This window comes from Gekko japonicus, unplaced genomic scaffold, assembly GCF_001447785.1.
Source record: "Gekko japonicus isolate JY-2015 unplaced genomic scaffold, Gekko_japonicus_V1.1 scaffold171, whole genome shotgun sequence".
NCBI classification, from domain to species: domain Eukaryota; kingdom Metazoa; phylum Chordata; class Lepidosauria; order Squamata; family Gekkonidae; genus Gekko; species Gekko japonicus.
Genome location: NW_015175975.1, coordinates 1,606,642 through 1,621,788, shown reverse-complemented (window position 1 = coordinate 1,621,788; position 15,147 = coordinate 1,606,642). Strand labels below are relative to the sequence as shown.

At 40.5% G+C, this 15,147-nt stretch overlaps 1 protein-coding gene across 1 annotated transcript; it reads right to left on the bottom strand.

Annotated features, from left to right (window-relative positions):
* Positions 1–1,998: 1,998 nt before the first annotated feature.
* On the bottom strand, positions 1,999–13,954 carry LOC107122982 (vomeronasal type-2 receptor 26-like). The gene is made up of 6 exons (XM_015426133.1): positions 13,755–13,954; positions 11,066–11,357; positions 9,583–10,416; positions 7,471–7,698; positions 4,898–5,024; positions 1,999–2,903 (listed from the first exon to the last, which is right to left on the bottom strand). The coding sequence occupies exons 1-6, from the start codon at positions 13,952–13,954 to the stop codon at positions 1,999–2,001; spliced, it is 2,586 nt and encodes an 861-aa protein (XP_015281619.1).
* Positions 13,955–15,147: the final 1,193 nt, after the last annotated feature.

Here is a 15,147-nt window from a genome sequence, read left to right as displayed (position 1 = left end):
AGATGATGGAAGCTTCTATATGATCCTGTAGTCTGTTTGAGCAGGAAGCTCCTGTCCCATGATCGTACATTTTTTACCCTGGAAAATGAAGGCCTGGTTCTGGTTTGGGCCCTTAGCAAACTAAGGTTTCTGTGTATCTGTGTGGTGTCAAATTTGTTGTGAAAACAGACCATAATCCCTGTTGTGTTACTTCAAAACAGAGATGATGGGAAGCTTCTATCTGATCCTGTAGTCTGTTTGAGCAGGAAACTCCTGTCCCATGATCATACATTTTTTTACCCTGGAAAAGGAAGGCCTCGTTTTGGTTTGGGCCCTTAGCAAACTAAGTATCTGTATGGTGTCAAATTTGTTGTGGAAACAGACCATAATCCCTTGTCCTGATGAAGAGAAACAATGTACGGATCCTGAGATGGGCTTTAAGCCTCAGGATTTTAGTTTTGAAACTGCTCATGTCAAGGCCATCCAGGACATCGTGGCTGACAGTCTGTCCCATCAAGGGGGACAAGTAAGGCCTTAAGAGGGGATTTTCTGTATTTCTGCTTTGATATGAATGTTGCTCTGCTAATTTTATCTTATGCTGATTTGAAAACCTTGATCTACCTCCCTTCAGAGAAGTGTAGTTGCTTTGCCTAGGTACATAAGCTCAAGTCATGGTTTGGGCCATGAATCTCAGCTTTTCTAGGGATGTGTGAGAGGCAAAGCAATCATGCCCCCCCTCAAAGATCAATGTGAATGGTAAAGGCCTTGTTCCATCCTGCAGGTGTTTCTAATTGATCTCTTAGCCTACATAGCCCTTATCATCTTCAAGGCCAGAACTGGGAAAGTGATAACTAGCTTCTCATGAGAACCAGCAGCCCACAGGATGAAAGGCAGGAGGTCAGGAGTGATGAGGTAATTTTCTAGAGGGTTCCAGACAGACTGTGTGTTAATTGGCTATCATAATCACCTGATGTCGTTTGGCCAAAAAAACCCTACAATTGAGATAAGAACCTGGAAAAGAAGGCTAGTTTGGATTCTGATGGACTGAAGGCCTGGGCTATGATATGCTTATATTGCAATAGACAGTAACATAGAGAACGCTTCTGCTGTGACCTTTGACTCTTAAACTTCAGGGTGGTGCCATCTAACACAAATCTTGAAAACATGATAGCTAGTTAAGCTAGCTTTCTTGGTTTTTTCCCCTTGTATATAATTTTAGAGCATTGTGTTGCCAATAGATGAAATCATTGCTTTGACAGAAATTGAATAAAACTTCATACAATTTTAATAAAATAAAGAAAAGGTTTAGTTACTTGTGTACAACACCCCTGGGGACCATTGCTTTGAACTCCTTTAAAAGAGTACCCTAAGATTTTCCAAAATAATAGAGTTTTTGAGAATCCTGGAATGTCCCTGATGTTTCACACTGGTTTCATGTTCCATCTAGCTCCCGCTAATAACTGAGTTGAGATGTTTTGCATGAGCTGGAGTATCTAAGTTGACTTCCCTGGGATGCCTATGCAGTGTATATTGCAGAAGTCTGATTTCAGTGTTACTGTGGTGTGGCTCCAGGTGACCAGACAAGCTATGTCAAAGATAGAGGGCCATCTTCCGGGCGTTTTTCCTCCTTACCATGCTGTTCCTTATACTGAAGCCTCAAAATAATGATGTAGAATTTAAAGAAAAAGTTGCAAGCCAACACTGGAAGCAATAATGGAGAAAATCTCCACAGGTGGCATGGCATTTCCTTGGGTGCTGAGGTAGGTAGGAAAAGGGAACTGTTGAACAGTGTAGAACACTAACAAGCTGAAGCCTAACGTGGCACTTGGACAAAAGCATCTTATGAATATTAACTATCAGTTACATCATATTCCAAGATCTATAAAGAGACTGATGCACAAATACATGAATACAAATCAACAATCTTGTTTCAGAAGATGAAATTAAAATATGAATGAAGCTCCTATAGCATACACATATTAATAAATTGATCTAATTAGTAGCAGTACACATTCCTATTCATTGGTACTTCCTTGGTATTAAATGATGCCTGCTGTTCAGCTCAGGCCTCATAACAATGATGTAGCATTTAGGGGAAAATATGCAACCCAGTAAACCAGCACTGGAGGCCAAGATGCAGAAGACCTCCACTGCTACAACAGACTTCCCTTTAATGCTATAATAGGTGGGAACAAATGGTACCCAAACACTACAAAAGACCAGCATGCTGAAGGAGATAAATTTGGCTTCATTGAAACTATCTGGCAACTTCCTGGCAAAGAAAGCCACAGTGAAGGTGAAAATAGCCAGAAAACCCATATAGCCCAAAACACAGAAAAACATCATAGATGAGCCCTCATTACATTCTAGAATCATTTTATCATCAAGTGACTTCACGTCCGTGTGTGGGAATGGAGGAGAGGAAATTAGCCAAACTGTACAAAGAGCTGCTTGAAGAATTGAGCAGGAAAGGACAATAGAGTTTGCCAGTCTTTTCCCCACCCACCTTCTCACTCTGGATCCTGGTTTGGTTGCCATGAAGGCCAGAACTACAGTGATTGTTTTGGCCAATACACTGGAAATGGCCACAGAGAAGACCATGCTGAAGGAAGTTTGTCGGAGAAGGCAAGTCACCCTCCCCGGCTGCCCAATGAACAGGAAGGAGCAGAGGAAGCAAAGCAGGAGGGAGATGAGGAGGATGTAGGTGAGGCTCCGGTTGTTGGCTTTGACTATGGAAGTATCATGATTTTTTATAAAGGTGATCAATATAAACACTGTAGTCAAAGAAAAAGAAAGAATAAATGACACTACAATGATCCCCAATGGTTCTTCATAAGTCAGGAAACTAAGACTCTTGGAGGAACATTCATTTTGGGCCTTATTTGGGTATTGGTCTTCAGGGCATTTGATACAGTCATCCATGTCTGGAAAAAAACAACAACAAGCAAATCTCAGAATCAAATCAGGAAATTAATGCAAGTGATCTATGGGGGACAACCTCAAGTGTAAGATGGGGGGATTACTAGAGAGAGGCTGTTTTTTGTTGGGTAAATAAGGCACAGAGACTAGAGTTGTAAATGAAAATGAAGTTCTTTACCTAAACCTATTAGGAATGGGGAAAACAGAAAAGCTCTAATAAAATAACAAAGTCCTGAACCACATATTTGTATGGCAAAGTAAGCTAATAGATATCACAAGTCTCTAAGAGGAAAAACGTAGAAGTCTAGGATGAGGCTGCAAGCAAATAACCTCTCTTCTAGAACCTTAACAGTAAGAAGCTCAAACTCATAAGCCAACCCAAACACTGGTAAATTGAAACCATCCAATCAGTTGCTCAAACACACCAGTTAACATACAGGATTGTTCTGAGCCAGGTTGTACTTCCAGGTCAGGAAGAATGATAACAAATATGTTAACCCTATAATGAATGAAATATAGATCTTGCCATATCCCAACAGCCTTTCCTCAAGATCTAACTTGGAAGTCATTTCAAATTACATAATCCATATCATTTGTTGTTTAGTCGCACAGTCGAGTCCGACTCTTCGCGACCCCATGGACCAGTTCCTGCCAGGCCCTCCTGTCTTCCGCTGTCCTCTGAAGTTGGCTCAATTTCATGTTCGTTGCGTCGATGACACTGTCCAACCATCTCATCCTTTGCCATCCCCGTCTTCTTTGACCTTCAATCTTTCCCAGCATCAGGGTCTTCTCCAGTGAGTGCTCCCTTCTCATTTGGTGGCCAAAGTATATGAGCTTCAGTTTTATTATCTGGCCTTCCAGGGAACAGTCAGGGTTGATTTCTTTTTGGATTGACTGATTTGATCTTCTTGCAGTCCAAGGGACTCTCAAGAGTCTTCTCCAGCACCATAGTTCAAAAGAATCTATTCTTCGGCGCTCGGCCTTCCTTATAGTCCAACTCTCGCAGCCATACATGACTACTGGGAATACCATTGCTTTGACCATGCGGACTTTTGTTGGCAGGGTGATGTGGTTACAGACTTCACGTTCCTGGGATCCCAGAACACCGCAGACTGTGACTGCAGCCATGAAATTAAAAGACGCCTGCTCCTTGGGAGGAAAGCGATGGCGAACCTAAACAGCATGATAAAAAGTAGAGACATCACCCTGCCAACAAAAGTCCGCATGGTCAAAGCAATGGTATTCCCAGTAGTCATGTATGGAAAGATTGAAGGTCAAAGAAGACGGGGACGGCAAAGGATGAGATGGTTAGACAGTGTCATCGATGCTACAAACATGAAATTGAGCCAACTTCGGAGGACGGCGGAAGACAGGAGAGCCTGGCGGGAGATTGTCCATGGGGTCACGAAGAGTCGGACTCAACTGTGCGACTGAACAACAACAACAACAATTACGACACAGTTATTTCATCCAGCCACTATGTTTAATTCATTCATCATTTTATAATCCTCCTTTATCTTTTGATCTGGTGGGCGATAAACTCCCAGTGTTATATTTCCTTTTGGGCCCCACCTCCCCCCTATTCTTCTGATATATTTTATAACCAGGAATCACTGTATCCCACTAATTTTCCTCATCCCACCACCATATCCTACTGATTTTCCTCATCCCACCAAGTTTCGGAAATACCCACAATGTCTATTTCCCCCCCAACACCAAGCATTCTAATTATCCAATTTTACCTCAGACAATTCTAGTATTTGTGTATAAACACTTATTTGAGATTTGTGTATAAACACCTCTTTGAGATATCTAGGAAATGCTTTGTTGAAAGGAGATGGTTAGGCCTGTCTTAAGACAATCCACTAAGAGTGTCCATCTACTGTCCCCTGAGATTGTCCATATCAGAAAAATGTTGCTTGTCATCTGCTGAGATTTCCTGGAGATACCTTAGTGTATGGTACATTTAATATCTCTCTATATATCTGTATTTTCATACCTTTCTTATCAGAAATCTTCCCATGTGAACAAGAAATACAATCATAACAGCAAAATGGCTCTCCCTCCTTCTTTCTCTTGCTGTAACCTGGATGGCAGTTGTCATTGCAAACAGAAAGAGGTGGAACCTGCCCATAAATATAGGAAATGCCACTCAGAAAAATGTCTGGAAAATTGAGAATGTTTGGCTGTTGAGCAAAATGGGCAAGGTGGATGTTGAGATGATATAATGGCATTACTGACTTGGGAACCTTCTTTAGGAAAAGATATTTTAGTAGTTCTTTGAGTTTCACAATTGCTGCCAATGTGGTGCACAGCTGGCATCTAAAATATATGTGCTCGGGACGAGGTGGAATGGCTTTGTGTTTGGTGCAGGGAAAATAATTTGATCGTTAATACCACCAAGACCAAGGAATTGGTAGTGGACTATAGGAAGAACAAAACGGACATCCAGCCACTGTTTATTGGTGGAGAACGTGTGGAGAGGGTGGCCACTTTTAAGTTTTTGGGAGTGATTATTGAGCAAAACTTGACCTGGAGCGCTAACACCACTGCTCTGGTGAAGAAGGTCAAGCAGAGGCTCTTTTTTCTCAGACTTTTAAAGAAAAATAACTTGAGTGAGAAAATACTTATGTCCTTCTATCATTGCTCAATAGAGAGCATTTTAACTGCATCTGTGCCTGGTTTGCCAGCCGTACGGCTGTGGAGAGGAAAGCACTCCAGAGAATTATCATCACAGCCCAGAAGATTATTGGCTGCCCTCTCCCGTTCCTGGAGGAATCGTATAGTTCTCGATGCTTGAAAAAAGCAAAGAACATTCTGCAGGATTTGTCACACCCTGAACACTCCCTGTTTGAACTGCTGCCTTCGGGTAGAAAATATAGGGCAATTAAAACAAGGACAAACAGATTAAAAATAGTTTTTATTCGAGAGCTATTATTGCTTTAAATGCTGTATGAAATTGGAATTTGGGTGACATTGGTGGTTTAAGTTGCAATGTGAACCTTAAGGGACTTATGGGATGGTTGTGAATGGTTGTGTGAGTGTATATGAGTATTGCTGTAGATCACTGAAATGATTGCACCTTTAATTTCATTGTACTATGTACAATGACAATAAAGTCTATTATTATTATTATTGTTGTTGTTGTTGTTCCCATGAAGCTTTGGGCAATGGCGTAGTGGTTGAGTGCACAGACTCTAATCTGGGAGAACTAGGTTTGATTCCCCACTCCTCCACTTGTACCTGGCTGGATGACCTTGGGCAAGCCATAGTTCTGACAAGAGCTGTTCTTGAAGAAAGAGCAGTTTCTGTCAAGAGCTCTCTCAGCCCCACCTACCTCACATGGTGTCTGTTGTAGGGAGGGGAAGGGAAAGGAAAGCTGCTCTGAGACTCCCTTGGGTAGTGAAGGTTGGGGGTATAAATCCAATCTTTTCTTCTTCATGACATCATGATGTTCAGCTGACTAGTTGCCAGACTGCTAGGGCTTTGGCCATAACAAACCCCTTCCTGAAAAGAACTGAACAGGTTTGTTTTCCTGCCAAAAATGGCTCTTTAAAGAGTTACCAGAATTTATATTAGTCAACCTTTGCAAATGGCTGTCATCTGTAAACTTTGCTGACTTGCAGTTTCACCAGACCATTCACAGAAACTTGAAGTAGCACTGGCCTTAATACAAATGATCGAGACTCCTGTTATATTCCTGTGGCTCAGGGGTGAGGCTTAAAGCAGGTTTGCTAGCTCTCTCTGGGAGGACTGCAGGGGGAGGAAGGCAGGGAGTGCCAGGGCGTCACTTCCTGTTTCAAAATTGAAAATGGTATTATGAAATTCTAGGAAGTTTCAAATCTCTGTGATTAAAATTCCTACCGTTTCCTGATGTCACATCCTATTATGAAGCAAGAAGTGACATTTCAGTATTAATTAACACTATTCCACTCCAATACAGTCCCCTCCAGTGCCCCATTGGCTTTCCCTTCTCCACCTGGCACTATTCATTCTGTGCCTCTGTCTGTGACTCTTGCCCACTTGCTCAGGATCTGGGATTATTCTAAACACTCAGGTCTATTACAGGTTAATATGCATTTATGTTTCCATTCTTAAATTTGCTGGATAATTATGTTCTGTAGCTATGTTTTGATTGTTTAAAATGGTGTATACTTATTGTTGTAACCCACCCTGAGCCCTGCTGTGCAGGGAAGGGCATCCTAGAAATTCAAATAAATAAATAACGACTGATAACATATGTACTTTCCTAAGACTGGATCAGTCTAAACACATTCATTTCCCCCAAGGATTTAATCATGGAATTATTCAGCAGCTGATATCATCTTCATATAAGAAGACTTCACAATAAGCTGGAAAACCATAAAGATGGTGGTAAAATTACAGGCACACAAAAAAGGGCAAAATCCACATGTTGTGAACTGTGGCCAAGATAAGAATTTTGAGAATTAGTACCTTAATGTCCTATTTTAATTGTCACTGTAACTAGATTCCTGTTAAAAAAAATAAGTGCCAAAGATTTTTTTTAACGGTCACGCCATCTGGGCCAAAAGACTTGCTGTTCTCTCTTACCTGGGTAAACCATTTATGCCACATTAGGTTCTCATCCTGAATTTTCAGCTCCTTGCCTGTGGGAGCATGAGGATCCAGACTTCCAACCTTTACTCGAACAAAAGACTTATTTGGGAAAGTGATCCAGTTTGTAACATCAAATTCTACAATCAATTCTCTATTTTCATCAAAGTGCACAGCATCTCCTATACTGTTGTTGAATGAGATTCTTCTTAGAAAATGGTTCAGCTAGGTTCAAAAGAAACAGTGAGACCAAAGAGTCAGAATCCTCATGAACATGTTCCTAAAAATCTCTTCCAGGTATGTTTCCATTGCTTATAGATCTGTCCAGATCTAGCCACAAGCATGTTCTTTCTTAAGACCAACAACTATCCATCCATCCATCCAAAGCATTTTTGGCCACCTTTCCACCCTTGTTTGGGCCCCCAAAGTGGCAATCAAAAAAATTAAAACAACATATATACATAAGAATATGCACATATGTTTAAAACCATTACACATAAAAACAGAGAGACAAACAGGGAGGAGGGTCAATGAGAGGTAGTAAGGAAATGCCAAACAAAACAGATTAAGTCTTCACCCACTTGTGAATGACAAAGCTAAAGGGAGACAGATAAATCTCACCGAGGGAGGGAATCCCAACACTTTTGGTGCCACGTCTGAGAAGAGGTGTCTGAGTCAAGAACCTCCCTTGCCAGATGCAGTTTGTCCCAACCCACTGGAATGTCGCCAGCCCAGAGATGAAAGAGGAATTGAGAAAACAATTTGATGGCTGGCCATTGTGGGCAGTAGCAGAAAGTCCACTTAATCCTTTATTAACCTAATCAACCAGAGCTGTCATCTTCCAAGGCCCTGCTTTGGGTGTCCCCATCTTTTGAGATTAGGCAGGTTACAATTCTGGAGAGGGTCTACTTGGTGGTGGCACCAAAACTCTGGAACTCTCTCCACAGGGGGGATTTTTCTGTGCCCTTCTGTTGCCATCTTCCACCAATGGGTGAAGTCTTTTATGTTTTATTTGGCATTCTCTCACTGATATCTCCTTCCTGCCCTATGTTATAATTGTTGTGTTTATGTTATGTGCATTTTAACTTTGATTTTTAATTGTTTTATTGATGTGTGTTTTGTTAGTTTTAATGGTTTTTAAAATGTGATTTTATTATGTAGGTTTTTAATGTGCTAGCTGCCTTGAAAGTTCTGATGAAGGCAGAAAGCTGGAATATAAATGTTGTAAATAATATAAATAAATAACCCATTCCCAGCTTCCTTGCTGACTGGGCTTGACGCATGAGAGAAGAAAGTGAAATTGAACCAGTGATCATGGGGTTGGATGCAACCAGCTTCTCCACTGATGAAAAGGGGAAGGAGGGATACCGTTTAACCTCAAGACAGGCTATAATGGGGATAATGGGGCTGGCACAGATACAAACTATTTGTGATAGGGTTGTACCAAGGAAAGGAACTGGGTGATATTTAGTGAAAATCTCAGTGGATCATTACTAATGTTCCATAAAGTGAGCTATTGTTTCATAGTGAACAACAGGACAGCTACATATATTTCTACCAAGAGCACTGAGGCTTTGTAGATAATAGTTACCACATTTTACATTTCCTTAGTTTCCTCAACTGTTATGATTTTCTGCCTTTTGGTGTCACCGATGCTGTATTCTTTCTATTCTGAATTTATACAGATGTTGTATGGTTTCTATTCTCAGTGTTATTTACATTCAATGACAGTTCATCCCTGGGATGGTGCATAGAGAAGTATCTTCCCCACTGTTGCTACCTGAGTTCCCAGAAGGTAAACCTGGGACTCCCCAGGATCCAAAACCTCTGATGTACCATACACATAATATACTTATTTTTTGCAATGCTAATCATGTTCAAAGAATCATATATTTTATGGAGAAAAGCTGATGTGAGGAGAAAAAAGGTCAAAAATAAGTAGTCTGTTATTTCATCTGCAGAAGGAAGAGGAATTTTCAGACTGAAACAGCAGGACAGAGATATTTGAAACCATCCTTCTGGAAAGAAGACATCTGTAAAACTCTGCAAAGATTGGAAAGGCAATAGTATGCTGTCTGAAATAAGAAAACAGAATTGGGGGGAAATTACCTGCCATGCTTTTAAATTCCAAGGCTCCAGCCTGAGTTTTGAACGGGATTCAAATATAACATGCAGAGCATGTGAAATGGCATAGACAGCATTGTAGATATTATAACTGTGGCCAGTCATGCTCATTTCAAAGAGAGGCCCTGGGAGGCTTTCCAGCTTTTCCTCCCCTGTGCAGGTTGGCTTGGGCTCATCACTCTTCCTTCCATTGGATTCTTTCAATAAACAGTCAAATGCCTGTTCCCAGAATTCTGTGATGAAGCTATCTGTTTTTGCCCAGAAAGGATTAACCCTCTGAAGAAATGTCCTGAATTCTGTTGGCTGATTTGAATGAATCGTAAGGGATATGGCACCATGGAAATGCTGTATATCCCAATCTCTTTGATAGCTTTTTGATTCAAAATCCCAATGTGCAGTCACTAACCACACTTTGCCTTTTGGTGAATTTGTGTCTACAAAACGAAGATGCCAGCTTAACTCTTCCATTGATGGAGGTGCTCCATTGACAACAAAGACATTGACTTTGCCTTCCATCAAAAGTGGGAATGTTTTCCACTTATTTAAAAACAACTCTATCATTCCAAAAACATAAGTCATTTTTTGGATTCTATTTATGAAAGCAAAACAGATACCACTCTGAGAAAACAAAGGAATCAAAGTCTGCAAAAACATTTCCCCATTGTCATCATCTGCAACAATGAGTCCAACCCATATCCATTTAAAATGCACAAGCAACTGGACAATCCCTTTGTATTGATGGCCATCGTTGGGGACCATCTTGTACAATGAAGAGAACTGTTCATCATCCCATCCTGAGAGAACAGAGCCGTAGGAAAGCTATAATAAAATGTAGAGAGATTTTTATGAACTATGTATAAATAGTGTGTGATCATAAACACATCCAGTAGATTTGCATAGATATCAGTTTATGAGCAAAGGAGCTATCTCCTTCCTAAAGTTTCTCTTTAGTAAGATACATGTGGAAATACATAAAAACTCATAGGAAAGGGGAGATCTCACTCCCCCACCCATTCCTTTTCTTTTACCTGATGAATGTAGCCATGCAGGTATGAATACAGTGCATAAATTAAAAACACACATTGCTTTTAATTCAAAGTGGAATAATAATTCCGGGACAATGAGTCAATCACAGATCAGTCCAAACCTGATCACAATGCCTGACATGATGTACATGATACCTGTTGTTTATACTTCTTCCAAGCTATAATTCAATTACAGAGACTTCAAAAGCTATGGTTTCTGTTATCTGTTGCCAGAAGTCAAGCTGAGGAGGATTGGGAAGTCTATTTAGGAGGATGAGAGGGACTGCCATTTCTAAAAATCTCTGTTGAGCATGACTACAGAGTGGCAAAGATGCTTACAAGAATGCAAATGGTTTCAAGTTGAGCTCAGAGAAGTTTACCTATCACTGTTGATTAGATGAGCATGGAATGCATTCTTCTGCCCTTCCCACTACAAAATCTACCTGTGGAGTCTTGTAGATCTTTAAGATGGTGGCCATGTGGATGGAGGTCTGAGAACCAAGTCCACCAATAACAGCTGCCAAATTATTCTGAACATCACACTTGTAGTTGGGGACGTGTTCACGCTGTGAGGAAAGCAGAGCTAGTGTAGCCTTAAAAGTCATGTGTGCATTGTAGTAGCTGTCATAGAGGTGGAACCCCAAGGTGATGTTAGGTAAGATCCTGGGATTGTGATTGATTTCCTTCACAGCAAAGACCAAAGCAAGGATGTGCTGATAGTGCTTTGTGTCCACACTGTAACGAGAGATACATGAACAAAGTTTGAGTACACTGGCAGCTTTAAGACCAACAAAGTTTTATTCAAAGTATGGTTTTTCATGTGCAAGCATATTTCCTCATATACAGACTAAAACAGAATTTTCTCAAGGCCCAGATATAGGAAGATTGGGGGGGCAGAGGTACATGAGTCATAACAACGTATCAAAAATGTCTGTAGCACCATAGAGGACATTTCCTATACCGTAAAATTTTACTTGCATAGAGATGTCTCCAAGATTAAAAAAAAACAGTGAACACACTTCTGAAATGTATGTAACATTAATATTCTGCAACTCTCTGCTCTTCTGGCAATGCTACCTGCAATGTGTGTTATTGTTTCAGGTCATTATATATTTAGTTCCCCCAAACCAGAAGGAAATAGTTATTGCAAAGTCTATTGTAGCCATTTTTGGAAGTGTGAAAGAAAAGTAACTGGAGTCTTTATGAAAAGCTTGGCATTTACATAGCACTTCATTATTCTGAAACGGTTTTTGCATGCATTACAATGTTATTGGACTTTAACACTTATCTTTGAATCAACCCTGTGAAGCCGAGAGGGATTATTTCCTCCATACTGGAGACAGTGGAGCTGAGGCTAGGAAGGCAATATATGGCTGAAGCAAGAATTACTTGAGGCACGTTCCACTCAGTCTTATGCATGCTCACTCAGCCAGAGGGCCACCAAGTTCAATGGAACTTCTTTCCAATCAAATGCATAGGATTACACGTTGGTATATCATTCCCACTTCACTACATCATATATATTCTTTACTCCCTCCCAAATGTTGGAAGAATTGATGTGAGGAGGGATCACTACTACACAGTTGGTGGAGGTGTCATTCTGTTCTTTTATTTTGGGAAAAGATAATAAAACACATTCATCTAATTACTGGATATTGGATTCAGGAATCTCATTAATTTTAATTTATGGAATAACCCTGAGATTCCCAAGATCAGACAGGAATTAATTTCTCTTCTACTGACTGTAGCTAAATGTTTAATGGCAGCCAAATGGAAAAATTGTGTTCTGATGACTATTGATGATTAGTATGTTAAAGTGTGGGCATTTCCCCAAATGGATAAAATTGCAGACTCTGCCTCTAAACATGGCACTGATTTACTATTATCTAACATTAGAAAAATGGTTCTTTCAAACCATATTTCTCTAATCAACAATAACAGTTTGTTATCATATTTTAAAAATATTATTAGCTTCCCTCTAAAAGTTTATTGGTGCATTTCTGTTAAAAGATCATTCATTTCTCCCCTGTTTTCATAACAAGCCACTTTTGTAAAATGCTATGCTATGCTCGATTTTGATTTTACTTTGTTTTATCGGTGAATTTTCTTGTTACAGGTAAATATGATGTATATTGGTAAGATTTAATAAAAGCTTCATTGCTGAAAATGCACAGGATTGCTAATTAAACAAGACTTGCAACAATAAAATGAAAGTAAGGTAACTTGATCACTTCCACCAATTTCATTTGTGAATTTATATTCTAACATAGGAACAGGGTGTGGGAGGGTAGAGTTGATTAATTAAGTTCTGAATGCAGATCTCAAGTAGACAACAACCCTAGTATCTATAGATCTATAAAACAAGAATGTCCAATTTTGTTTTGCACTGGAATGCTGAATGTCATAACTATTTAAATGTAGTTATAACATGGAATAAAATGTTTTTTTACTGTCATGGTGCTTTAAAGAAATAGAAGGAGCTACTGGGTTTGAAACCATGGCAGTGATGAAAAGTGCCATCAAGTCACAGACAATTTATGACCACCTTGTAGGGTTTTCAAGGCAAGAGACATTCATAGGTGTTTTGCCATTGCCCGCCTCTGCACAGCAATGCTATTCTTTGAGGTCTCCTTTCCAAGTACTCACTAGGGCTGACCCTGCTTAGCTTCCAAGATCTGACAAGGTTGGGCTAGCCTCGACCACCCAGGTCAAGGCATGAGAATCAAAGAGAGAGTGAAACATTTCCATTTTGAAAATGGCAATAGGTTTTTTAAAGGCAAGCACAGAGATATACCGATTGATGGGAAACATGAGAATGAAGGAAGTATGGGAGGAGACCAGAGCAATTTTTGGTTAATTTAACAAGGTGTTCTGAAGGTAAAACTAAGAATATGACTTAATCATCTAACTATCCACTGGAATATGGTTTCCATATTGGGTGGGATTTTGGTTCTCCCCCCTCTACAACTCAGAACCATCCACTTACAAGAGGGTCTTCCATAAGAGACAACCCATCAAAATGAAGTCGATCTGTTCTTTATGTTTTCTTTCTTTTGCTGTATTGATCCATTCAAGTATTATGGTCTAACAGAAAAGCTGAAAACTAATGAAAAAGAAGAAATGGATCCTTACACTGCCTCCTCGATCAACATCTGAGAGGGCTGCTCACCAAAGTGCACAGGGTTGTGATGGAAGAAAATCTGAGACGCAATCCCTCCAATGACAAGAACTCCTGGCTCATAACATTCATGTGGAATAGGGATGAAACCATTCCTGTTGCACTGAATTGAATGAGTCTTCAGGTTGGGATGAATGGAACATGCCCTCCACATGACGAGCATCAGCATGAGCAATGGCACTAATGTCTTGAGTCTCAGCAAGAAAGTTGGATGATAAATGAAGTAAGTAAATAAATTAAAAAATAGGAGCCAAACTTGGAAGGCAGAATATTCTCCTGTTGTCATCATCCTGGTATACCCACTTTGGAGTGACTGTTGATTTCCTGCTTTGAAACCTATCCCTGCACCAGTGGTATCACTTTCTCCATCTGTGTTCTAGGTTCTTGCACCACAGTTGTCCAATGCCTGGGCACTGAGGTCTGATTGTAACTTTTAAATAAAAATCTAGAAGGAGGTCACTCTGAAGGAAAAAATAAGCACTAGGTGAGGTCTGTCCAAGTTACTTATAGTATGTTCCATCGGATACAAGTCACAGCACCACCAATTAGGGAAGGTACACCCACAGGGCAATTCTATGCAGAGTTACTTTGCACTATCCCAAGTGTAAACATCAAAGAGCTTCAAGTGGCAAAGCCTATCTTTTCTGTCTGCTCAAGCGAATCTGTTATTATTAAACTATTATTCAGGGCTTCATGTGTTATTTTCCTGTGGTCTCTGGACATCTGATGGTTCTTGGTAAGAAGTTCAGAAAAGCATTAGTCATTATGGGAGAGGAAAGTACCTCCTCCAAGTACAGAATCTGCTGTGGTACCATAGGCAGAAATTACCTTGTAAAAGGATTCCCCCCCCCGCTATTGTTCTGAGAACTCACTAAGAGTCTAATCTTTTGCATAATGTGAAAGAGCAGGTGGCAAATGGACAGTTACATCAGGATTGTCCCCATCCACAGCCAGTGTAAGCACAGCCTTTTGACAGTATAATTACTGTAAAAAATTATCAGGGAAGATTTCTCATAGATGGTCTCATGAGTGGTCATAAGTGATCAGTCTTGGGCTTCATCTGGAGCCACTTGTGTTTGCTTGATGGACCTTTTGCTTGGTACACACTGGCTGCGGTCACACGCAACATTAGCCACGCAAGAGATACGGAAGACAAGCGGAGTTTCCGGTCGCGATCTCACCAGCACATCTGGGAAGCGTAGCGCTTCCGTGGCACAACTGAGGCTTCCTGCCGAAAAAGCGCAGCAAAAAACTAGTACCTTGGAGGTACTAGTTTCCAGAAACTGCGGGGCAAGGGCGGGCGTCTGATCGCGTTTCCGGTGGTATCCGGCGCCCGCCCATGTCCCC

Bases quoted from the DNA above. Each gene is read 5' to 3' on its own strand.
- LOC107122982 (XM_015426133.1), bottom strand. From the start codon at position 13,954: ATGTGGAGGGCATGTTCCATTCATCCCAACCTGAAGACTCATTCAATT. The intron at 11,358-13,754 runs GTAAGGATCCAT...CTCTCGTTACAG, and splicing joins ATGTTGATCGAGGAGGCAGT to TGTGGACACAAAGCACTATC. The intron at 5,025-7,470 runs GTAAGAGAGAAC...ATTTATGGGCAG, and splicing joins GGCATAAATGGTTTACCCAG to GTTCCACCTCTTTCTGTTTG.